The sequence below is a fragment of the Hyla sarda genome, chromosome 10, assembly GCF_029499605.1.
Source record: "Hyla sarda isolate aHylSar1 chromosome 10, aHylSar1.hap1, whole genome shotgun sequence".
NCBI classification, from domain to species: Eukaryota; Metazoa; Chordata; class Amphibia; order Anura; family Hylidae; genus Hyla; species Hyla sarda.
The window spans coordinates 31,096,233-31,122,465 of record NC_079198.1 but is presented as its reverse complement, the minus strand read 5'-3'; the positions used below and the strand labels follow the sequence as shown (position 1 = coordinate 31,122,465).

The following is a 26,233-nucleotide window of genomic DNA, read 5'->3' as shown; positions in this document are numbered from 1 at the left end:
TAATTTTTTGTAGTAAAATAAAATAAAACCTATATAAATTGGGTATCCTTGTGAATGTGTGGACCTACAGAATAAAGAAAAGGTGTCATTTATTACCGAAAAAATGTACTGCGGAGAAATGGAAGCCCCTAAAAGTTTTTTTTTATTTCACCCCACAAATAAGTTTGTTTTTGTGTCACCGCAATTTATGTTATAAAATATGTGATGTCATTACAAAGTACAATTGGTGACACAAAAAAACAGATTCATATGGGTCTGCTGGTGCAAAATTGAATGCTTTATGATTTTTAGAAGGTGAGGAGGAAAAAAGAGTCCTTATGGGGTTAATATATATTTTATGGGAAAACAGCATGGAAAGATTAGAGAATTAGTCAATAAACAACAAATTCTACAAAATCTTCCACCCTCAAAGATATATGGCAATCTGCTCAGCTTATCAGCTTATTGGCTCCATTTAAATTGTTGCAGACTATAAGTCTTGGGCCTTATGCACTTTAACATATAGCTATTTCATACAACCTTCAAGCCTCTATTAGATGTTCTTTTGTCGTAGATTTCATGCTGAGTAAAACAGATTTTTATGGAATCCCATCAGATTCTTTAATAAAGAGGTATTTTCATCCAAAACAGTGCTTCTATGGCAAAACTTGTTGCTATAATATGGTTACCATATGAACAACAAACAAAATGGCACACTGTGTGCCAGTGGGTTAGTATTTGTGTGTTCACTGCCATGTGCCTGCGGTCTAAGGCTAGTTTTGCCCAAAAGCAGTATCTGTAACACAATATGCAGTAAACATCCTCCGTGTATTAACCAGATCAAATGTACTGCCGCAAATGTATGTAATCTAAGGCCTTAGGCCTCAAACGGAGAGAGGCAAGTGTTTTGTTATAGATATTTGAAACAGGCATGGGACAAGGGTCACTATGGACAAATAGTTTACAACCCAATTTAAGATGAATATACATTTACCAAGGAAATTTAGTTTAGCAGAAAGAGTCAAAGCGAACCCATTGGGAACAAAAGTGTAGTCAGCTTCATCTTCTGGCTTCACATCGTCAATCACCAGCTTGTGAATCCTGCAATGATAAATGTATTTATCTTATAACATTATATATGCTTTAACCATCCTATCTCCAAAGGGGTACTCTGATGCCAAGCATCTTATCCCCTATCTACAGGATAGGGGATAAATGTCAGATCGCAGGGGGTTTGACCTCTGGGATCCCCCGCGATCTTCGGCCTGGCACCCCAGCTCTCTCTGTTGACCACGGCACAAAAGTGTGGCCAACACCCCCTCCATGTATCTCTAAGGGAGAGACGGAGATACAGCATTTGGGTATCTTCTGCTCTTCCTTTAACTGGTTATCCTGAGCATAGCTCGAGCAGCTGTGGGAGACTGAATCACATCATCTTCAATGCTATAGCAAACGCACATGTAGCTGCCACCATTCAAGATTCTAAGAATGAAGGCATTGATGTGTCTCTGAGCTGTAAAGAAGGGTTGATCATATTCATGAAAACAGTAATGTAGCATTTTTAAATGCTCATCACATAACTATTAGTATTGAGACTATGCAAGGATCCCTGTGTTATATACCACCCCCTAAGGCCCTACACTAGGCATAACACAATGGGGAAATTAAAAACTATTAAAAAAAAAAACTCTTAACCGCCAATAACAAACAATTACAGCTCAGCTTTTAATTCTTAAACTGTTCTAGTGAAGCAGGAAGAATACCAGAGCCAAAGTAAAATGTAGAGGTCTTAGAAAACATACTGAAGAATCTCATGGAAAATTCAAGTCTTCACTAAGACATGTCAGGAGATCACTGTAATTTGGCGCAGCACTCGAAAAATGAGGTTCCAAGACAAAAATGTTGTCAAATCAAAGTTGACACAGTTTCTTCCAGATAGATAACATAACAATAACATGTTTCGGGGTAAATTTCCCCTTCCTTAGATTGGTAATAGATACAGGCATACAGAGCAAACATTTACTGTATAGCATGAGAAGTGGTGCCAAAAACCAGTGGGTGGCGCAATTTTACGGGGTAATTAGCCGTAAAACCTGATAAAAAAAACCATTGGAAACACATTGGTAAATAGCCCCCATTGGGAACAAACTTATAGACATAAATATACATATACAGTTAAGGAAAAAAATATTTGCCCACCTGCTGATTTTGAACATTTGCCTATTGGCATTAAAAAGATCAGTCTATAATTTTAATGGTCAGTTTATTCAAACTGTGAGAGACAGAATAACAACAAAAATCACATTTCAAATAAAACATGGATGGATTTGCATTTTGCTCAGTGAAATAAGTATTTGATCCATCACATCAATCACCCAGAAATCAAGGTATTGCTAATTATGTAAATCGCTGCAAAATGCTAAACTTTTTTGTCCATTTGTGGCAAAAACGCACTTAGAAATTAATTGCGGTACCGCAAATTGTGAACACAGCCTAAAGCGAGTGCTTGTTGTCCCAGCCTGTTACCTGTATAAAAGACACCTGTCCATAGAAGTAATCAATTAGATTCTAAACTCTTCACAAGGGCCAAGACCAAAGAGCTATACAAGGATGTCAGGGACAAGATTGCAGTCCTACACAATGGGCTACAACAATGGGCTACATGACCATCACCAAGAAGCTTGGTAAGAAGTTTACAACATTTAGTGCGATTATTCGCAAATAAAAGAAAAAGCTAAATTACTGTCTATCTCCCTCGGTCAGGGGTTCCTTGAAGGTCTCACCTAGTGGAGTTTCAATGATGATGAGAATGGTGAGGAATCAGCCTAGAACTACATGGGAGGATCTTTTCAATGATTTCAGCTGGGACCATAGTAAAAAAAAAAAAAAAAAAAAAACAATTGGTAACCCACTACATCAATAAGGACTGAAATCCTGCAGCACCAGCAAGGTCCCCCTGATCAAGAAAGCACACGTGAAGGTCCATCTGAAGTTTGCCAATGAAAATCTGAATTATTCAAATGGAGAACTGGGTGAAAGTGTTGTGGTTAGTTGAGCCCAAAATCAAACTCTATAGCATCAACACAATTCAATGTGTTTGGTGGAGGAGGAATGTTGCCTGTGACCCTAAGAACACCATCCCTTATCATCAAAAGGCAAGGTTGAAACAAATTATGCTTTGGGGGTGTTTTTCTGCTAAGGGGACAGGATAACTTCACCACATCAAAGGGATGATGGATGGGGCCATGTATCGTCAAATTTTGGAGAGAACATCCTTCCCTCATGGATAGGTATTCCAGCATGACAATGACCCAAAACACAGAACCAAGACAGCAAAGGAGTCGCTCAAGAAGAAGCTCATTGCAGCCCTAGAAACACCTAGCTAGTAACCAGACCTCACTATCATAGAAATCTGTGGAGGGAGCTAAAGGTTTGCATTGTCAAACATCAGCCTAAAAACCTCAAATTCCCCCTAAAATGTTTATAAACCTGGTGGTCCACTACTAGAAAAGTCTGACATCTGTAATTACCACCAGGTTCTAAGTCACATTTTGCCAAGCGGTTAAATACTTGTTTTACTGAGTAAAATGCAAATGCAAAATATAGCTGAAAAGTGTTTTTATGGATTTTTTTGTTGTTATTCTGTATCTCACTGTTCTAATAGTGATAGATACTGCATACTGGTACATAGTTGTGACTCACCGGTGGTGTGTCACTGTTGAGACACAGAGGCAGTGAAAGGGTGTTTTTTTTTCTTAGCTGGACTAGCAGAATCCTTCCCCTTGTGGCTGATTAATAGGAAGGGTGCTGAATTAGGGCGGGTTCACATTACGTTTTGAGTTTACAAGCATTCTGAATGGACCTAAAACCGTGGTATGCCGCAGTTTTAGGTCATGTCACAAAACCGGATGCGGGGCAAGAATTAGCCGACTGGAGTCACTATGTGACTCCGGTCGGCTCATTGAAATGAATAAGATATAGGCCAGGTCTGGCTGGGATACGGGAGCGCCCAGTTTTCACTCCCCCCAGCTAAATCCGGTTCCCGCAAGCTCAAAACGTAATGTGAACCCACCCTTAGCTAGACCGAGAAGCTAGACCAGGACAGCAAGATGGCTGCAAGGGGGAGACAGGGGTCCTTCCCAGGAACTGTGAGTGACCTACACAGTGAAGTGGACTGCGACAAACTGTGGCAACACAGGTGAATTGTTCTTTCTCCTGTATGAGGCAGACAAGGGGTCTGAGGAACACACATCAAGAGGCTGCAAATGCTGTGTGTGAATATTGAGTAGAAAGGGTTGCAGGATTTTCTATGTGTTTTCACTGGCAGGGGTCAGCCCACCAGATGGTAGAAAGGGCATGAGGGTATGTGTAGTTAGAGGACCAAAAGCCCAGGCTGTTATTTTTGTTCCAGTGTTTTGCTTATTTTATTATCCTGCAACCCAAATAAATCTGGTGAGGAGCCATTGTGCAAGAAGAAGCTGCTGTTTGTGTGTTTAATGAAGAAAAACGTGTTCTCTTGGCTGCGGTGAAGGACGATCCCAGAACTAATCCCAGAGTATTTCTCACACTGTTAATATGCTTATATTAATACCTATTGGCTGATTCATGGCTGTGACTCCCTACGGCTGTTAGTATGCTAACACATTGTTTCTTTTTTTTTTTTTTTTAAAAAGGTAATCTATATGTATATTTATGTCTATATTAGGGATGAGCAAATTGAATCTGAGGAATCCGAATTCGTTACGAATTTCAGGAAAAATTAGATTTGCAACGAATGCGAATATTACCATGATTTGATCGCTTCATTGAACTCTATTTAGTGCGGTCCAGGCTCCAGGGCATCTAAAATGGCGGATCCACATGTGAGGACATGGGGCATGGAATCCTGGGAAGGTGGGTAGGAGAGATGACTCTTAATCACATGCAGCATGCAGCCTATCAGCAGCCAGCCAGCCCTGTGATGTCACAGACCGATATAATTGGCAGCCATCTTGCGGCCAGTTACTTCAGCCTTTTATTGCAGAGAGAGAGAGCAGTGTGTGTTGCACAGAAAAGCATTTTTACAGCAGTGATTCACCTCCCAGTCACATCAGCGTTCTACTGCAGAGAGAGACAGAGAGCAGTGTGTTGCACAGAAAAGCTTTTTTACAGCAGCGATTCACCTCAAGCTCAGATTCAACCTAGAAGCACTGATAGGGAAGAGCGTGAGATTGAGAGAGAAAGTGAAATTTTGGGTGTGGTACACAGCGACTGTGTGCTGCAGCACTGGTGTGTACAACAACTGAAAAGCTAATAGCAGCCAGCCAGTTAGGGTGAGCAGAGCACTAAAAGCCTATTGTCCTCTATTAAGTGTAACCTGTGAGTACATCTAAGTGGTGTACCATTTTGTTCCTGTTAAAGTCTTAAGGGCCTAGATACTGTGAAAGGCCAGCCAAAAGTACCCACCTGCTGGTGTTGTAGACAAACACTGTTTTAAGTGTACTGAAGCGCATTGTCCTCCCCTCATAAGTGCATACCACATACGTACATCTAAGTGGTTTTCCATTTTGTTCCTGTTAAAGTCTTAAGGGCCTAGATACTGTGAAAGGCCAGGCAAAAGTGCACACCTGCTGGTGTTGTAGACAAATACTGTTTTAAGCGTAGTGAAGCGGATTGTGCTCCCCTCATATATGCACTAAGTATGTCAGACAGAGAAGTGCCAGGACGTGCACAGAGGAGTGGCAGAGGCCTAAATTAATTAGGCAGAGGTTGCAGTAGACTAGGGGCGAGTGGCAGCAGGATTCGCAGTGAGATGCCTGGGCTCCCAGTATTAGCTAACGGTCGTGTCTCCACCAGCAACCCATCTGCCATCATCGATTGGTTAATACAGTCATCCACTTCATCACAAGTGACATCTGACACCCCAGTCAACAGTCAGTGGGTTCCTTAGACTCAACCCTCAGTTGGCATGGCCCGGGAGCAGTCCCTGTCCTCCCATTGCCTCTGTCCTATGATGTTCCCTCCCCCACAGAAGTATCTTATGCTGTGGGTTCAGCTCCACTATTTAGTGAGGACGATCTACTAGAGGGGAGTCAGCAGCTACTTCCCAGCCAAGAAGTGAAGGAGACATCCGCCGCTTCCTCCGCTAGGTGGGCAAGTAGTGATGAGGAGAATGGCATGGGAGGTGGTGTTGCGAGCGTTCAGGCTCCTGAAGCAGACACTTTTGAGGAACCTGAGGAGGACATCAGTGACGTGCAGACACAACTCGATGATGATGAAGCCAATCGAACTTGGGAGCCGGGTGCAGAAGGGGCTTCATCATCATTATCAGGAGAAGAGGGTTGCAGGTTGCCCATGAGGCAACAGCTGAGCCAGCAAGGTGGTAGCATGGTTGGGAGTCAGCATGGTGGCAGAAGTGGAAAGTCTGGAGCCAAACGTGCCCAGGGAAGACCACCTTCTTCGCAGCAGCCAACCTTCCCGGGAGGTAGTGGAACAGGGGTTACTTGAGTCGGTGGCAGTAGCAATCAGTGCGGACTGTTGGTGGGAAAATTAGTAACTCGGCGGTGTGGCAGTTTTTCATCAAGCATTCAGAGGATGTTAACCTGGCCACATGCAAGATGTGTCAGCAGAAGGTGAAGCGTGGCCAGGGTCCCAATGTTGGCACCATGGCCCTGCATCAACATATGCAGCGTCAACATCACTGGGAGAACCATGGCTTCGATGTAGTGGTCCAGACTGCTGCATAAACCAGTGGCACGCTGCTCCGCGTTTTATCTAGCCAAAGCTCCACCACCTCAGCCGAAGGGAGCTGTCTGTCATACCCATCTTCAGTCGCTCCAGATGCTCCTGCTCCTCCTACTTTGAGTCAGTAATTCTGCCAGCAATCCATCGGCGAAGCCATGTCCGAGAGACAACAATATGCGCCCACTCATCTAACGGTGCATCAGCTGAATGTGCTTCTGTCCAAGTTGCTGCTGCTGCAGTCCCTCCCTTTTCAAGTGGTGGACTCTGCACCTTTCAGTGAACTGATGGCTTGAGCCGAGCTGAGGTGGAGAGTCTCAAGCCGCCATTTCTTTGCGAAGAAGGCAGTACCAGCCCTGCACAATTTTGTGGAACAGAAGGTGGGCCAGTCCTTGAGCCTGTCGTTGTGTACCAAAATGCAGCGCGAACGTATGGAGCTGTAACTACAGTCAGGGACAATGCATGTCCTTTACGGCTCACTGGGTAAATGTGGTTCCTCCACAGCCACAACAGCAACTTGGACAGGTCACACCGCTTCCACCTCCACGCTCTCAGGTCATTGGTCCTGCGACAGTGTGTGCCTCCTCATCCTCCACCGTGTCCTCAGCCTCCACTGCACAGTCTCAGTGCCCCTCCAGCACACCATGTGTGCTGGGCATGGTGGTGTCACACTGTTCTTCACAAGGTTTGCCTTGGCAAACTGAGTCACACAGGGGAGGAACTGCTAAAAGTAATTCATCAAGAAATCAAATGATAGCTTACTCCACAAAAACTGGAAATGGGAACCATGGTGACCGATAACGGGAAGAACATCTTGTCTGTGCTGCGACAAGGAAGCCTGAGACATGCACCCTGCATGGCACACGTGTTCAATCTGGTTGTCAAGTGGTTCCTGAAGTGTTCCCCCGTCTGCAAGACACCCTAACAATGGGAAGGAAACTTTGCATGCACTTCAGCCACTTGTACACCGCAAAGCACACCCTCGTTGAGCTGCAGCTTCAGAAAGCCACCCCCAACATAGTCCCATTTGTGACGTTTCCACATGTTAAAATTCTACCCTCCATATGTTGGACCGACTATACGAACAGAGAAAAGCCATCACCGATTTCTTGATGATTCAAGCGGATAGGGGTACTCCCCTGTGTAACTTCAATGTCAAACAGTGGCAGCTCATACATGACACCTGCTGTTTGCTCAGGCCCTTTGAGGAATCCACATTATTAGTCAGTTGCCAGGATTACGGGATGAACAATGTCATTCCACTGCTACATCTACTACAATACGTGTTGGAAACAATGGCTGGTCAGAGCACTATAGACATGGCCCCTACATCTCATGGCCACATGAGCCCTGTGGGGGCTGAACTGGAGGAGGAGGAGGGGGAGGGGCACAGTTTAGGTTTTGCGAGATGGGCAGTTTTTCTAGTTATCTGACAGTAGAGGAGGAGCAGGAACAGCTATAGGAGCTAGAGGGTTATGAGGAAGGCGAGACAGTGGACTCAGACACACCTTACAGTATGTGGTGGAGATGGAGGCAGGGAGTCCCTCCGAGTCACTTGCACAAATGGCACGATGCATGCTCACTTGCTTGTGTAGTGACCACCGAATTGTCACCATCCGGTAGCGGGATGACTTATCGCTTTCCACCTTTTTGGACCCTCGCTACCAGCACAAAATGGGAACCTTTTTTACACCCACTGAGAGGGAGGAAAAACTGACATACTACAGAGACATCCTACGTAGTCAGTTGGCCGATGCCTATCTGTGCCATCGTCCATCCTCTCGCAGTTCTGACTTGGGGGGCCCTCTGCGTTAACCTTCCACTGCCGTGGCTGCTTGGGAGGGGTGGAGTGGCAGGAGCAGTACCAACTCCATCAGCAGCAGCCTGAGTCTACAGTCACTGATGAGTACCTTTCTTCACCTGCATAGTGAAGCAACTCATCAGCAACAGGTATACCTGAACCAGCAGGTGGTGGCATACCTTGACATGACGATGCCAACATACCTTGAAAATCTGCTTGAATTCTGGGCAACCAAACTTGATTTGTGGCTGCAACTAGCAGAGTTTGCACTGAAAAAGCTGTCCTGCCCGGCCAGTAGTGTGCCATCAGAGCAGCTGTTTTGTGCGGCGGGGGCCATAGTAACCCCAAGGAGAACTTGTCTGTCTACAAAAAATGTAGAGAGACTGACCTTTGAGAAGATGAATCAGTCATGGATAAGCCAGGATTTCCACCCACCAATGCCTGATGCATCAGAGTAGATTGACCATGGTGCCACACAAATATGGACAGTGCTAAACATATTTAAGGCTCTCCTCCCCAGTTACAGACATTCCTCCGCATCAGACCACAAGTAAGTATTGAGGTTATGCATTACATAAAACTTAACTTTTAATATTCTTACTACAAAAATAAAATATATGTACCTAAAACTTTTTTGAAATCAAACAATAGGAAATGTTTGCAAAAAACACCATATGCCACCTACACCACCAAGTATTGATGTGATGCAAAGATCTCTAAAAGGTGGAAGGGAACAACGTATGGTCCATTGTAACCGGTGGGGGTAAAAACTTCCCTTGTAAGGCCCTACTCTCGCATTATTAATTCCCTTCTTGGCAAGTGTTACTCGCCCTAAAAAGGATGGCCCCACACAGGAACTTCTCCCTATTTCCCCCTACAAGCACTGCCATTTCCCTAGATTTTTAGGTGGAAAAAGAGAGAGTTTCCTGTGTGGGGCCGCCCTTTTTAGGGTGAGTAGCACTTGCCAAGAAGGGAATTAATAGGGTGAGAGTAGGGCCTTGCAGATGAAGTTTTTACCCCCACCTGCTACAATGGACAATATGGTGTTCCCTTCCACCTTTTCGAGGAAAGTGTTTCTTGTCTTAAAAAGGGCGGCCCCACACAGGAACCATTCCCTATTTCCACCTAAAACTCTGGGAAATGGCAGTGTTTGTAGGTGGAAATAGAGAGAGGTTGGGGCCACCTTTTTTAGGGCGAGTAACACTTGCCAAAAAGGGAATTAATAATATGAGAGTAGGGCCTTACAGGGGAAGTTTTTACCCCCCCAGTTAAAATGGACCATACGTTGTTCCCTTCCACCTTTTGGAGGTCTTTGCATCACATCAATACTTGGTGGTGTAGGTGATACGTGGTGTTTTTTTCACACCTTTCCTTTTTGATTTAAAAACAAAATTTGGGTCCATATATTTTATCCTAAGCATATTATTAAAAGTTGAGTTTTACGTCTTGCATGTCCTTAATACTTTCTTGTGCACACTAACACTTTTAAAAAAGAGACCATTTTCTTCTGCCTACCTGCCTCAGCTACTATTCTGATCCTGCCCCCCGCCTGATGCCACACCTCTGATGCCAAGTTCTCCTTTTTTCACCAACCTTTGTCACCAGGTACTGGTTTTGCCACCCACTGCACCAGCCTGTCACCGGGTCACTTTCAGGACCTCCAAGCTGTTTCATTCTGCCACCATATGTTCTCCTCATGCTGATGCCAGCTCCAGGCTGTCTCATTCTCCCTTAGTATGTTCTTCTCATGCTGATGCCAGCTCCAAGCTGTCTTATACTGCCACCATATGTTCTCCTCATGCTGCTGCAAACTCCACGCTGTGTCATTCAGCCACTATATGCTGCTGCCAACTCCAGGCAGTGTCATTCAGCCACTATGTGGTCTCCTCATGCTGCCGACAACTCCAGGCTGTGTCGTTCAGCCACTATATGTTCTCCTCATGCTGCCACCACCTCCACGCTGTGTCATTCAGCCACTATATGTTCTCCTCATGCTTCTGCCACCTCCAGGCTGTGTCTTTCAGCCTCTGTATGTTCTCCTCATGCTGCCGCAAACTCCAGGCTGTGTCATTCAGCCACTATAAGGTCTCCTCATGCTGCCGCCAACTCCAGGCTGTGTCATTCAGCCACTATATGGTCTCCTCATGCTGCGTCCACCTACACGCTGTGTCATTCAGCCACTATATGGTCTCCTCATGCTGCCGCCACCTCCACGCTGTTTCATTCAGCCACTATATGGTCTCCTCATCTCATATTGATGCCACCTCCAGGCTCTGTCATTGTGCGGCTCTGCGACAGTGATTCTAATAGCGACACCTCTGATCTGCATGTCATACTGAGTAACAGTATTATTTCACTAACCTAGCACACACCCTATGCGTGTTACAGTAAGGCAAAGGGTTCTACACCCCTATTGAGGCTCTCTGTAGGCTAGAAATAGCCCTTTTTATAGCAATTTGCTATTCAGACTGAAACAATTTTTTGGGGAAAATTTGGTGAATCGTCCGAATCAAATTTTTCAAAAATTCGCTCGTCTCAATTCTATGTTTGTATACAATGTTTAAATTGTATTTTAATGTACAGGCTTCATATTACAATTTGTTTAATCCACTGGTTTTTGTCACCACTTCTCATTCTATTTATACCTTTACCAATCACTAATCTGATGAAGAGAGAATTGGACACCGAAATGTGTTATTTTTGTGTTTTCATCCATGTGGAATAAACTGCATCAGCTTTATCTTACAATATTGTGTCAGGAAACTTGATTTTTGGAGTGCAGCACCATATGACAGAATTACTCTTACTAAACATAGCAGATCCATTCCAGGTCTGCTGGGCCATCTAAACCAACAGCTACTTGACAGAGCAGCTGTCTCCAGTGGTTTTCTATTCCCCTGCAAGGGAGGATGTGCATATTTTTATACTCCAAAGGTGAGCGGCTAGTCATTAGATTACCCTATACTATCACTCTGGAGGTATATGCCGTCTGGTGCTTAGGGTGATGCATAAGGTGCTGTCCTCTTTTCATTCCCCTCTCTTCTACAGATCAGACAGGTTCTCTAAGGGATAGTCTGGGAAACTGAACTTATTAGACACTTATCCCCTATCCACAGGATAGATGATGTGTCTGGTCGCAGGCAGTCCGACCACCGGATACCCCCCATGATCTCCTGTACGTTGCCCTTTCAACTTACCCATCCTTGGCGCACTCCAGACCCCTCCTTCCTGGACGAGCACAAGTGGTAGCCCGCTCAAACAGTCACCAGTGCATGTCCCAACGCAGCTGGTAATGGGCAGTCACTTAATGTAATGTAAGGTAATGGGCTAAATGGTTAGTCACTTGAGCCTGTCTAGGAAGGTGAGCTTGCCGAGGATGGGTAAGTAGATGGGGCCGCATAAGGAAATTGCGGAGGGTCCCAGTGGTCATACCCCTGCACTTAAAAACGTATCCCCTATCCTGAGGATAGGGGATACATTCCTAATGAGTTCAGTTCCCCAGACTACCCTTTTAATATTTTTTGTTTTATCTTGACACTTGTAAAAAGTCACCCATTTATGACTTACCTGCCCTTGTGAGTCATTGTGATGCGCTTGCTTGGTCGGATCTCTACTCCATTTTTATACCATTTCCCAGTCACTTTTTCATCAGACACCTCACATTTAAAGACAGCTTGGTCTGTGGCCTTCACTGTTAGGTCAGCAATGCCTTGGATCACTTCAAGCTGTTTCTCTGAAATAAGAAGTGTCAGACAAGATTTTGTATGAAAGTGAATATTTTTGAATGTTAAAGTGTACCTGTTGTAAGCAAAAACGTTTATATAATGTAGATAGTACAATTATATTTATATTTGCTGTATACATCAGTTAAAAAATGTGTATATATGTTTGGGTGAAAAAAATGCTGTTCCTGAAGCTATTGCCTGTTTGTCTCTCTGAGGAGTCAAAATACAGGAAGTGAGGGCAGGACAAGCAGGGCTCTGTGCAGGCTCCTGGCTTGTCAATCATTTTACTGTGTGAGCTGGGAGCATGTCACAGAACCTCACTGCACAGAACCCTGCTTGTCCTCATTGCACAGAGCCCTGCCTGACCTCAGTGTACAGCATGGGTGTCAAACATTCGGCCCGCGGGCTGCATGCGGCCCACAATGACTATCTTTGTGGCCCAGCAAAGATATTAATTGCTCTCGTCAGGGCCGGATCATCATTGGCGCTCCTGGAGCTCCGGGCCCCATCACATTTGGGGCATCCCTGTGTCCCAAAAATCTTTTCAGGACACAAAGTTGCCCCGGTTACCTCTCTGTGGCCCCGCGTTAACTTTAAAAACGCAGGGGCCGCTGGGAGGTAGTGCACGCAGGGACGTCACTGATGTCCCGTGCGTGCACCCAGATGAGAAGAGCAGAGCGGAGCGGAGCAGTGAGGAGGACGCGCAGGTATGGTAAGTCACCACTCACCAGCACATCATCTTGGTGTTCCGACCACCGCTACTCCGGTCTCGGGACCTACTGCTATGGCCCATAGGCCATAGCAGTAGATCGTGACCCCGGACTGGAGGAGTGGTGGTCCGAACACTGAAGAGGGGCAGTAAACAGGCAAACAGCCTCCAGCCATAGACTGTATATGGCTGAAGGCTGTATGTCTGTGGGGGAACTGTACTACACCTAATGTGGGGAACTATACTGCACCTAATGTGGGGAACTATACTGCTCCTAATGTGGGGAACTATACTGCACATAATGTAGGGGAACTATACTGCACCTAATGTGGGGGAACTGTACTGCACCTAATGTGGGGGAACTGTACTGCACCTAATGTGGGGAACTATACTGCCAACCTAATGTGGGGGAACTGTATTTCACCTAATGTGGGGGAACTGTACTGCACCTAATGTGGGGAACTGTACTGCACCTAATGTGGGGGAACTATACTGCACCTAATGTGGGGAACTATACTGCACCTAATGTGGGGGAACTGTACTGCACAGTCTTGTGCAGGGGTTATGGGGTCTTGTGCAAAGGGGGGCATGGGGTCTTGTGTAAAGGGGCCATGGAGTGTTGTACAAAAGGGGCATGGGGTCTTGTGAAGGGGGGGCATGGGGTCTTTTGTAAGGTGGGCATGGGGTCTGGTGCAGGGGGCATGAGATGTTGTGCAGGGGGGCATGGGTTATTGTGCAAAGGGGACATGGTGTGTTGTGCAGGGAGGTTTTTTATGCGGCCCACATAAACTTAAACCTTGTTTTTTTGGCCCATGCTAGCCTTTGAGTTTGACATGCTTGGTGTACAGAGCCCTACTTGGCCTGAGTGTACAGAGCCCTGCTTGTCCTCAGTGGGTAGAGCCCTGCTTGTCCTCAGTGTACAGAGCCCTGCTTGTCCTCAGTGCACAGAGCCTTGCTTGTCCTCGGTGCACAGAGCCCTGCTTGTCCTCAGTGAACAGAGCCCTGCTTGTCCTCAGTGTACAGAGCCCTGCTTGTCCTCAGTGTACAGAGCCCTGCTTGTCCTCATTGCACAGAGCCCTGCTTGTCCTCAGTGTACAGAGCTCTGCTTGTCCTATGTGTACAGAGCCCTGCTTGTCCTCAGTGTACAGAGCCCTGCTTGTCCTCAGTGTACAGAACCCTGCTTGTCCTCAGTGTACAGAGCCCTGCTTGTCCTCAGTGTACAGAGCCCTGCTTGCCCTCAGTGTACAGAGCCCTGCTTGTCCTCAGTGTACAGAGCCCTGCTTGTCCTCAGTGTACAGAGCCCTCCTTGTCCTCAGCACATAGAGCCCTGCTTGTGCCACCCACACTTCTTGTATTTTAACTCCTTACAGAGACACACAGACAACAGCTGCATGGACAAATAAATCCACATTTTTGACTGATATATATTACAAATACATAATGTTATTTTCAACATAATATAAAAAGTTTTTGTTAATGACAGGTACACTATTAATAATACAACTATTTTTCCTACATAGCCATGTCTCACATACCTTCAACTATGAGGTCAGCTTCACACTTTCCACCATTTGTCATTACTTGGTAGCGGCCAGAATCTTCTAATGTGGCCTCATTTATGATCAACATGTGCTTTTTCCCATCTTTCTTAAAACGATATTTTAATGTTTCCTCCCGAGTTAGTTCAACTCCATCTTTCAACCTTGAAAAAAAATGGATAAAGTGTGTTACCTATTTAACAGAATGGGCTATATATGACTTCATCAAGGCTGTCTTTAAAGATTGACGATTTAAAGTTCAAGAACCATTATACATACCACATGACTGCAGCTCCTTCTTCTGATACCTCAACTTCCATTTCCACTCTCTCTCCCACAAACAATTGATGATCATCCAGCGGTTTCACAATTGTGACAGGAGGTTCTAAACATAACATTTTAGTGTCAAACCAAATAGTTTTATTGAGAGAAACCAAGAATAGTACATATCAAGCATATAAAGACCTTTCGAAGAGGGATGCACAATAAAAATATATTATGAGCATAGGGTACAAAAAAAGAAATCCACAGTCCTGAGAACCAGGAAAACTAGAGAACCAAACATGGGAAACAGGGGGGAGAGGAATGGGAGGGGAAGGATAAAAGAAACCAGGTTTGGAGATTAGGGAGAAGGCAATCAAACAGGGCAGGTATGGTATACTATACAGCATTATACACTCGTAAATGAAGATAAGACATCATTTTATATCCAGTGATTTGTCCCCCAGTAGGCGCACTACAGGACAAAAAGGGCAACATGATCCCATAACCGAGGAAACCAGGTCAACAACCCGTCTTCAAAAGGCAGCCACCAGAGGTCAAATCGACCAAACATGACCCATAGAGCCATCTCTCTGGCAGCCCCAAAAACACAAGGGGGAGACCGAACGGTAAATCAACTGTAGTTTAGTCTGGACATCATAAGTCCTATGAAGAACCTTAAGGGCCGTCTCAGCAAGGAAGACCTGCCAACTGCCTTGAGACTGCATACAGCAGGAAATAGAGAGATCAAAGCCCAGTTCAGTCTCCCATTGTGTCATAAAAGGCAAGTTCACAGAAGGGTTGGGGCTATTAATAGCAGAGTAAACCATGGACAAGGATCCAGGAAGGAGAGGGGAATAGAGGGCCAAGGCTTCAAAAGGTGTGGTAGTAATAGAGGGTGTGACAGCTGATAGAGATGAGCAAATTTACAGTGATTCGATTTGTCACGAACCTCGCGGCTCGGCAGTTGATGACTTTATCCTGCATAAATTAGTTCAGCTTTCAGGTGCTCTGGTGGGCTGGAAAAGGTGGATACAGTCCTAGGAGACTCTCTCCACCTTTTCCAGCACTCCGGAGCACCTGAAAGCTGAACTAATTTATGCAGGCTGAAGTCATCAACTGCCGCGAGGTTCGTGACAAATGGAATCTCTGTAAATTCGCTTATCTCTAACGGATGACAATGACTTCAAATAGGAAAAGATCTGAGAAGTCCACAAGGACTTTGAGGTTGGTGGGGAGAATTTAGAGAGAAATTGAGACTGAAACATTAGCTTCTTGCCTAAATATAAAATTTTAAAGTCATTGGCCCACATTTATCATTGTAGGTATAAGTGAAGCATTTTTCTACACTTTTTTTTTTTGTCTGCTGGTAATATGTAGGAGCACCAAATTGAAAAAATGGTCACAGATTATTTGATACATTTTGTGCAGATCACATTTTCTGAAATTTCACTCTTCACATACAACAAAAAGCTAAGCTAAGTCTGGGCTCGTGTAGTTTTAGAGACTTTTTGGTGATTTTGCAACTTCTTTAAGCCTTTCCACAAAAAAGTTTATAAAACTCATCCATGTCCTGCGTATTGTCGAAATCAGTGGATAACAACTCAAAATCAGCAGAAATGTATAAACCAAAAGGCGCAATAAAAGACACTTGAGCCAAAATAGTGGCAAATATAGATGGGGAAAAAAAGGTAAACACAATGATAAATGCCGGCCTTTATGCATATATGTCACGATGCCGGCTGGCAGGTAGTGGATCCTCTGTGCCAGAGAGGGATTGGCGTGGACCGTGCTAGTGGATCGGTTCTAAGTCACTACTGGTTTTCACCAGAGCCCGCCGCAAAGCGGGATGGTCTTGCTGCGGCGGTAGTGACCAGGTCGTATCCACTAGCAACGGCTCAACCTCTCTGGCTGCTGAAGATAGGCGCGGTACAAGGGAGTAGACAGAAGCAAGGTCGGACGTAGCAGAAGGTCGGGGCAGGCAGCAAGGATCGTAGTCAGGGGCAACGGCAGGAGGTCTGGAACACAGGCTAGGAACACACAAGGAAACGCTTTCACTGGCACGATGGCAACAAGATCCGGCAAGGAAGTGCAGGGGAAGTGAGGTGATATAGGGAAGTGCACAGGTGATCAGACTAATAGGAACCACTGCGCCAATCAGCGGCGCAGTGGCCCTTTAAATCGCAAAGACCCGGCGCGCGCGCGCCCTAGGGAGCGGGGCCGCGCGCGCCGGGACAGGACCGACGGAGAGCGAGTCAGGTATGGGAGCCGGGGTGCGCATCGCGAGCGGGCGCTACCCGCATCGCGAATCGCATCCCGGCTGGAGGCGGTATCGCAGCGCCCCGGGTCAGTGGGCCTGACCGGAGCGCTGCAGTGAGGAGAGTGTAGCGAGCGCTCCGGGGAGGAGCGGGGACCCGGAGCGCTCGGCGTAACAATATACAGTGAAACCTTTCCAAAAGATCACCTCTTTTATAAGATCGCCACCCTATACAAAGAAAGTGTGTTTCTACAATATGGTTGCCCTAAGGAGTTTGAAAAAATAAACAATAAAAAACTCCAAAGTTTGAGAAAACATGAGATAAATAATTCTCAGGTTTTTGTGTGAATTTGCTACAGAATGTTTTTTCCACAACTAAGCCGTCTTGTTTGAAGTTGCCCATCTATTCTGGAAACACTTTGTGGCACTATCATATTTAGTAATGTTTGTTAATTTGCCTTTCATTTTCTTACCTTTCACAAACAGCTCTGTAGAACATTTCTCATCACCAACAACACAGTCATATTCGGCATCATCTGCGAGCGTACATTTGTTGATGATCAATATTCTTTTCAGGCCAACATTCTCAAACACATACCTGAAAGACAGTCCATATATATTATGGAATCGATAACAGAATTGTGTATAAATGTATAAGTACAAAGATAATTAATGGTATGGGAGGATTACAGGACCAAGACAGGTTATCAAGCTTTGGGTTATTTAGTTTGGAGAAAGGACATCTTGGGGGCTATTTGATCACAATGTACAAATATACGAATTTATATTGTTCTTTCTAGTGATCTTTTTACTGTATTTTTCGCCGTATAAGACGCACTTTTTCTTCCCCAAAACTGGGGGGAAAAAGTTGGTGCGTCTTATACGGCGAATACACCCCTATCGCGGCGGTCCCTGCGGCCATCAACGGCCGGGACCCGCGGCTAATACAGAACATCACTGATCGCGGTGATGCCCTGTATTAACCCTTCAGACGCGGCGATCAAAGCTGACCGCCGCGTCTGAAAGGAAAGTGACACCGGCTGTTCAGTTGGGCTGTGAAATCGCGACGGTCCCGAACAGCCCAACTGAATAGCTGGGTTAGTGCTTACAGGACACCGGGAAGGACCTTACCTGCCTCCTCGGTGTCTTCTCCGTTCAGGGATCCCCTGTATGGCCGGCGCTCTCCTTCCTCGTCATCATGTCGTCGCGTACGTGCATCGGTGTGCGTAACAACGTGATGGCGGCGATGGAGAGCGAGGATACCCATTCAGCAGCAGAGACGTTCTGGAGCGACGGGGACACGGCGACAGCGATGGAGCGACATCCAGGGCAGCGGTGACGGGTCCGGAGCGGCGGGGACACGTGAGTATTACCTCCTATGCACTGGTCTTCAATCTGCGGACCTCCAGATGTTGCAAAACTACAACTCCCAGCATGCCCGGACAGCCAACGGCTGTCCGGGCATGCTGGGAGTTGTAGTTTTGCAACATCTGGAGGTCCTCAGGTTGAAGACTACTATTGGGTTCAAAATCTTTATTTTTTTAGATTTTGCACTGATAAATTGGATGCGTCTTATACGCCGGTGCGTCATATAGGGCGAAAAATACGGTATTTCTAGGCTGGTAGCCATGATAAGGGGGAATCCTCTACGTCTAGAGGAAAGAAGCTTTCACCATCATCACAGACAGAGATTCTTTACTGTAAGAGCAGTGAGACTATGGAACTCTCTGCCCCATGATGTTGTGATGTCTGACTCTATAAACAAGTTCAAGGGGGCCTGGATGTTTAAAAAATAAAAATAAAATTTAATTTATGAGGATAGAGCGTTAATCCAGGGATCATGCATATCGCCAGGAAGGAATTTTTCCTGTCATGGAGCAATTGGCATCAGCCTCACGTTTGTTTATTTTTTGCCTACTTCTGGATAAACACAGTAGGGTTTTAGCTTGAACTCAATGGACTTGTATTTTTTTCAACATTACAAACAATGTAACTATGTAACTTTTTATATGGAACTGAAAATAATGTATCTCAATAATCGTTCATGTGTGCTGTTTAATATTTAAAGAGGATTTGACAGCACTCCTTTATGGTTAGCAAAGAGGATCTGCTGTCTCCCCTGACTTGTCTCTTTCTGTGGACACTTGTATTCGTCATGAAATAACAATTTCTTTGAATGTTGTATTTTGCTGTTTCTATGTTATTCTTTCTAAAATAAAGTTATAAATTAACAACTAGATCTTACCATTATCCTTCTCAAAGGGTTGTATCCTACAAAGTCTGATATATTCAACAATGATTGAACACTGTCAGGCTGACTCCCCCTGAGGTAGCTCGACAGAGCAAAACATATGTCGGGGTTTGGCATTGACCTGGGTAAGGTTTCTATATCCTCTAGTACTGGTTCACTATTTTTGTTCCCTATCTGATTACTCTTACACTTGTATTTTACTTTATAAGTAGATGATAGGCTGTTCTTTACTATTTGTATGTTTACTGAGTATGTGACCACCTTACCCCTGTCATGTCATCCATGTTGTTATCGTACTGTGCCAGCTTTATTTTATGTATTTTTTACTGATTTATTCTAATAAAGATTTTTGCATTAATTTGAATTTGTATTTTTGAGCTCTTATATACCCTCTTCTTTGGTGTAATATATCGGGTATTAGTGTAATATTTCCCTGTAGTGGTGTCCACTATAGGATGGCTTTATGGAGTAACTGTCAGGCTATGTCACACAGTGTATGGTTTATTTGCATTAATTTTCTATGTTTATTTGTGTTAGTTTTTCTATGTAATTATATAGGAAAGTGGTTGTCTATGCACACAGTGCATACAAAATAGTCTTTTTTTTTTTTTTATCTGTCATTCTTACTTGCGAACAATTTTTTGTTCACATTGTGTTGTTCACCCCTCCCAAAATGGTGTTAAAAAAGAGGAATTTAAGTTTTAATTTAAAATGATGTGGGTGTAGCTTATTGGCCAGGGTGCAGGTTTATGCGTGATTTTAAATAAACATACCTAGAAGTTAAAGGGGTACACCAGTGGAAAACTTTTTTTTTTTTATGAACTTATGCCTGTATCAGGAACTGTCCAGAGCAGGAGAAGATCCTCATACCAAACTTATGCTACTTTGGACAGTTCCTGACAAGGACAGAGGTGTCAGCAGGGAGCACTGTGGACAAGACAAAAAAGAAATTCAAAAAGCAAAGAATTTCCTCTGTAGCATACAGCTGCTGAAAAGTACTGGAAGGATAAAGATTTTTTTTTTTTTGATGGAAGTAATTTACAAATCTGTTTAGCTTTCTGGCACCAGTTGATTTAAAATATTTTTTTTCCACCGGAGTACCCCTTTAATAGCAATCAATAAAAAATAATATAAACCAAAAATACTGATGGAAATGAAAAACGCACCCACTAAAAAAGAAAAAAAGGTTGTAGAAAAATTGGTAATTTTACTATATGGTGTGTTTGGAATTATTGTATGCTGCAAAATACTCCCGAAAAAAATGGTTACACTCAGTTCTCAATTTATAAAAAAATTTCTAGGAGGAATAAGACCTCACGTGGTGGAATTTTCAAACGGAATCTGTCAGAAAGTTCTGCTTGGAAATTCTGTGGCAGCAGAATCCCATTGTTTTTAATGGGATACTGTTGCACTGTGAACACAGCGGAATTTTTGCAGCAGAAACATATGCCAGGGAAATTCTGATATCAGCCTCCGAAGAAAGAATTAACATGTCAATTGTTTCTGCATAATCCACTTGGAAATGCATTGCATTGCTGGTGCCTGCTGTCTGCAAAATATCCACAGGAAATTTTCTGGGCAGACATTCACATTGCTATCAGTTTGGTCATAACACTGGCATGTTCGGTTGGTGCCCACTGTCTACAGAATGTCGGCCACAAATTTTCCAGGTTGAAATTCAAAAAATCTGCTGTGTTAACACACCTTAACAGAGGAAAAGCAAAAGGGTGAATTATAAGAAAAGCTCCTAAAGAACTGATATCTCATATGGAATGCAAGGATTTCCTAAAACATGTCTGGAGTGGTGCTGACCAGGGACAGGCACGTCAGGAAGGTACAAAAGGGTTTTATTAAAACAATGCAACGCGTTTCACCACGCTTGCGTGGCTTCATGCCTGATGAAGCTGCGCAAGCGCGGTGAAACGCGTTGCATTGTTTTAATAAAATTCTTTTGTACCTATGTGACGCGCCTGTCCCTGGTCAGCGCCGTGTTAACCCACCACCTTCTGGAAGTCATTATCTACTGCTACTTGCTTGGTTGGGAGGCTGCAGACCGGGCCTTATCACTCACTCACACTGACCATTGTTGTGTGTGAGCTCACACAACCACCTGGGGTAAGAGGCTCTGATTATTTTATGCCAATTTCTACCCGGGCGGTTTTACACTATGGAGCGCTCTTCTCTTTTATAATGTCTGGAGTGGTGACAGGTTTTCTTTGGAATTTAGGACAATATTAGGTAGCAAAACCAGGAAATCATGTAAAATAATTATCTTATCGATTACTTAGGGGCAAGGGGGACAAATTTTATAGCATGTTATTTAAATGAGTAGATAACGTCAAGGGGAATGCAAAGTTTATACATGAGAAAATGAAGGCATGTTGCTTTAAATGTATTAATGCTCTTGTATGTCATTCTCAGGATATTATAATAATAATAATACAAATTATTATTATTATTATTAGTTTGAGCTTGCCATGCACAAAACATAAGTGTCCACTTGTTTGGGTGGACAGCAATTTCCCCCAACCTCCCCATATACATGTATTATTATTTAGGCTCTTTACTGTTACCCTAATACTGCAGGAAATCCTTCAATACATTTGGCAAACTTATCCTTAGACTTTAACCTACTGTCGGGATTTCCGCTTATTTGCTGTATGGAATATTGTAGAACTCCATGAAGTATGTAATATCTGCAATAAATATTGCAGATATACTATAAAGACCATTCGAGTTAGGTTAAAACATAACTTTTACTGATATTAATAGAAGGTAATGAAAAAAAAAAAAGGGTACACACATAAATTGGGGGCATAAGGAAAAAAGGGGTACAGGTGAAGCCCTAATCTTAAAGTCCCTAATAAATTCTTACTATACGTGTGGAAATAGAAAGAAAAAACAATAAATGGGGGGGGGGTAATACAATGTAATCTTAAAATTGTGGTAGGTCTCTTTTGCCTACGCGTTTCGCCCTCCTTAGTAGTAGGGCTCATCAGGGATAAGAGAACCACAAGTAACACATGATATAAATGGGTGTACCTAATAGAACATACACAATAAAGTAACCGATAATGTGATAAAGGGTAAGAATAGTAAGCAGGCGTCTCAAAGAGGAAGTCCTCGGGGCGTCCTCGTGGCACATCCAGGTTTCCTACACGGCAACATTATCAGTGCGGGATATCATACCGCCATAGGACAACTGTATTACCATCACCAGGTAGTTTTTTCTACCATATATATTGTCAGAGCCCCAGACTATTATACATCTGCCTTTACTGGATGTGCCACATATTTAATTTTCCTATCTCATCCCGGCCTATTGTCCAGGAATCTGTGATCAAATATGTGGATACTTGAATAATATATCTATCAGCCTGTTGTACAATATTTAATTTTGGTGCGGCTGTCATCATATATATGCACAATACAGGCTACTATTTATATAATACCCTCTGAAGCCATCAATTTCTAGAGTGGATTTGTATCATCATTGTATCTGTATTGTTGATCATGTAAATGTTGCCACATGTCTAAGACTGATTTCTGACTAAGACTGACACAGACTTCCTCTTTGAGACGCCTGCTTACTATTGTTACCCTTTATCACATTATCGGTTACTTTATTGTGTATGTTCTATTAGGTACACCCATTTATATCATGTGTTACTTGTGGTTCTCTTATCCCTGATGAGCCCCACTACTAAGGAGGGCGAAACGCGTAGGCAAAAGAGACCTACCACAATTTTAAGATTACATTGTTTTACCCCCCCCCCCCCCCCCGCATTTATTGTTTTTTCTTTCTATTTCCACATGTATAGTAAGAATTTATTAGGGACTTTAAGATTAGGGCTTCACCTGTACCCCTTTTTTCCTTATGCCCCCAATTTATGTGTGTACCCCCCTTTTTTTTATTACCTTCTATTAATATCAGTAAAAGTTATGTTTTAACCTGACTCGAATGGTGTCTATACTAAGTGGTGTTTGAAATTTAACTCTTATCACCAAGAGTTGTATATCGATGTAAGGTTGTGGTACCTACTATCTATACCATAAGTTTGGTTTTTCTTTTAGATATTCTATAAAGCAGGAGTAAAATCTCCCTTAGCAGACATCTCCCAATAGAGGACGCCACCCAATAGCGATAAGCTAGAAGATAGACCGTAGAAGTAGGAGATGTCAGCGCTGTATGAATAAGCCAGGAGTAGCGGCATAAAATAAAGGCAGGTTTATTGGATGCAACGCGTTTCTCTGCGCATGCGCAGCTTCCACAGGCATGACAGGATTGGGCTCTCATGGGGTATAAATACCTCCATGTGTTAACCCTTTATATTACATACAAAAGTTGTGTATACAAAAAATATAAATAAAACATGAACATTACATATGTTTTGTATACACAACTTAATGTTCATGTTTTATTTATATTTTTTGTCTACACAACTTTTGTATGTAACATAAAGGGTTAACACATGGAGGTATTTAAACCCCATGAGAGCCCAATCCTGTCATGCCTGAGGAAGCTGCGCATGCGCAGCGAAACGCGTTGCATCCAATAAACCCGCCATGATTTTATGCCGCTACTTCTCCTGGCTCCTTCATCCAGCGCCGACATCTCCTACTTCTACGGTCTATCTTCTAGCTTATCGTCCTCAAGGAGGGCTGCGGATGAGGACACATATACGTTCAGGCGCTTCCCGTTGTTGTGTGTGTGCACACAACCAGCTCTGGTAAGCGGCGTGGGATAGATCTCTTCCCCCTCCCTATGGGCCTGACCTGCTGATCCCGCACATGGAGCGCCTTTTGCTTTCTTTTTAGATTATCTCCCAATAGCGGACAGTTTTTTTTTATTCCCCAGCAGAGTCCCATAAGACTTAATGTATTTGCACCCTCCAACTAGGGGACACTCCCAATAGCGAAAATGGGCACACCCAATAGGGGACAAAACACTCCCATGGGGGACAAAACACCCCCATAGTGGACAAAACACTCCCAATAGGGGACAAAATACTGCCATGGGGGGGGGGGGGGGTACAGCCAATACCCTAGTAAGGGGCCCAGGCTCCCAGGGGAACCCTGGCCCCCACTACACCCCCCTGCAGCAGCCCTAGCACAGAAGCAGAAGACTGCTACTTAAACAGTGGACTCCTTCTTCTGTATGTCCGCCAGCCAAATCATTCTCCCCCCCCCCCCGCCCTAATCCCCCCCTTACCACTTTATTCCCCCTGTGCCAAATCATCCACTCCCTTTATTACCCCCTGTGCCATTTCATTCTCCCTTTATTACCCTCTGTGCAAATTGATTACCCCTTCTTTACCACCCCCTGTGCCATTTCTTCCCTTCTCCCCTTACCCCTTTGTGCCACTTTATTCCCCCTGGGCCAAATCATCATGAAATTGCACAAGGGGTGATAAGGAGTGATTAAACGGCACTGGGAGTTTGTACTGTACTATTACTTTTAATCATGTTTTATAGGTAATTACACGCGGGAGTGAGTACGGTACAGTACAGTACAGTATTCGGTCATTTGGATTTTTGAGCCTTTTTTCCTAATAGGGGAAATCTCTCAATAACAGTTTTTTTCCCATGAGTGTCTGGGAGATTCTACTGTAATATGTATGGGCAGACAGTTATCAGATATTTGGTCATTTCATTTACACAATGACTCTGTTTGATAAAAGTCCATCTCGTATGTGGTTTCGATCCATATATGACATGTAGTTGAAGTGTTTATCTAGACAGTAGCCTTACACCATTCATAGCTGAAGTTAGAAATACACCATATTGACAAAGACAACAAGGACTCGCGGTCACTTACTTGGCACTGGGACGGATCTCCTGGCCATTCTTAAACCATTTTATCTGAATATCAGGGTTTGCAACCTCTATAATCATTTTAATCTTGTGGCCCTTATCTATTGAATAGCATGGTTCCAGTTTCTTTGTAAATGCTGAAAAAGTAAAATAAAATATAATAATTTTTCTAAATAAAATATTTACAGAATAATTAAGGTCATCTCTATAACATAGATACCATAGATTATAATTTAAAAGTTTGTTATTTTGGAAGCATGCAGCTGTTTCTGCCTACCGACCGGCTCATGTTTCTTGGGGATGAACAAAGATTCAGAATATGAAAATCAATTGTGTCCATTCAAAAACATAGGAGTTAGGCTAAGTTCATACGGTCATTGTACTCTGACCGATTGAGAGTCCGTTTGGCTCTTTTTTTTCTCCGCTGAATTGACCCTGAAGAGGCCGGGTCCCGACGCATTCCATTGACTTTAATGGGGTACATCGGTGGAAAAAATAGGACATGCAATATTTTTCTGTCCGCTGATAGACTGACAGAGTTCCATTTACTGGAGCACAATGGTTGTGCATACCAGCCCCTATCCTAATGATCAAAAAGACACACATAGGTCTGCATACACAAAATTGTAGATTTTAGTCTTTTCAAGTTTAATTTCAAGGTTTCTTTTTTGTATTTTTTGTAGAACTAAAGCCCTCCATTTGTAACCCCCCCCCTCCCAACCACCACCACCCCCACCAAAAAGAAAAAACATAAAAAAATTCAAAAGTGTCTGAAACCTCTATGCTGTTTTAGAAATACTAGAAAAAGATTAGAGCTGCAGAACTTGTCAGCCCTACCTAAAACGAAATAGGTGTGTATCTCTTGTTTTAATTTTATTTACCTGCACTTTTTTTGGGTTCTACTTTCACCTTTTTCAGACGCTTCAGCATGCCTCTAAGGTCAGTCACACCATACTGAAAGGCAATTCTTTCAAACTCGCTTGGTTTGGCATTTTTTAGTATTTCCCAGACATCAGGTGGGATTCCTTCTGGCTCATCCTTCTTTTCCTTTTCCTCCCTGGGAATGGAACAACATACAATGTAACATAACTGCATAATAGAACAGTACAAAAGAAGAATGCAACATCATCTGTTGTTTATAACATTGCCACCATACTTTAAAGCTCGTCCAAAATTAT

The 26,233-nt window shown here is 43.7% G+C and overlaps 1 protein-coding gene across 1 annotated transcript in view; it reads right to left on the bottom strand.

The window, feature by feature from the left end:
- Nucleotides 1-26,233, bottom strand: part of MYBPC2 (myosin binding protein C2) — a 93,859-nt gene that overhangs the window by 39,499 nt on the left and 28,127 nt on the right. Inside the window, exons 9-15 of the mRNA XM_056541695.1 lie at nt 25,937-26,112; nt 25,060-25,192; nt 17,464-17,588; nt 14,752-14,857; nt 14,470-14,636; nt 12,068-12,233; nt 974-1,080 (exon numbers count right to left, since the gene is read on the bottom strand). Coding sequence (XP_056397670.1) covers nt 974-1,080; nt 12,068-12,233; nt 14,470-14,636; nt 14,752-14,857; nt 17,464-17,588; nt 25,060-25,192; nt 25,937-26,112 — 980 coding nt within the window. The remainder of the gene's footprint in view (nt 1-973; nt 1,081-12,067; nt 12,234-14,469; nt 14,637-14,751; nt 14,858-17,463; nt 17,589-25,059; nt 25,193-25,936; nt 26,113-26,233) is intronic.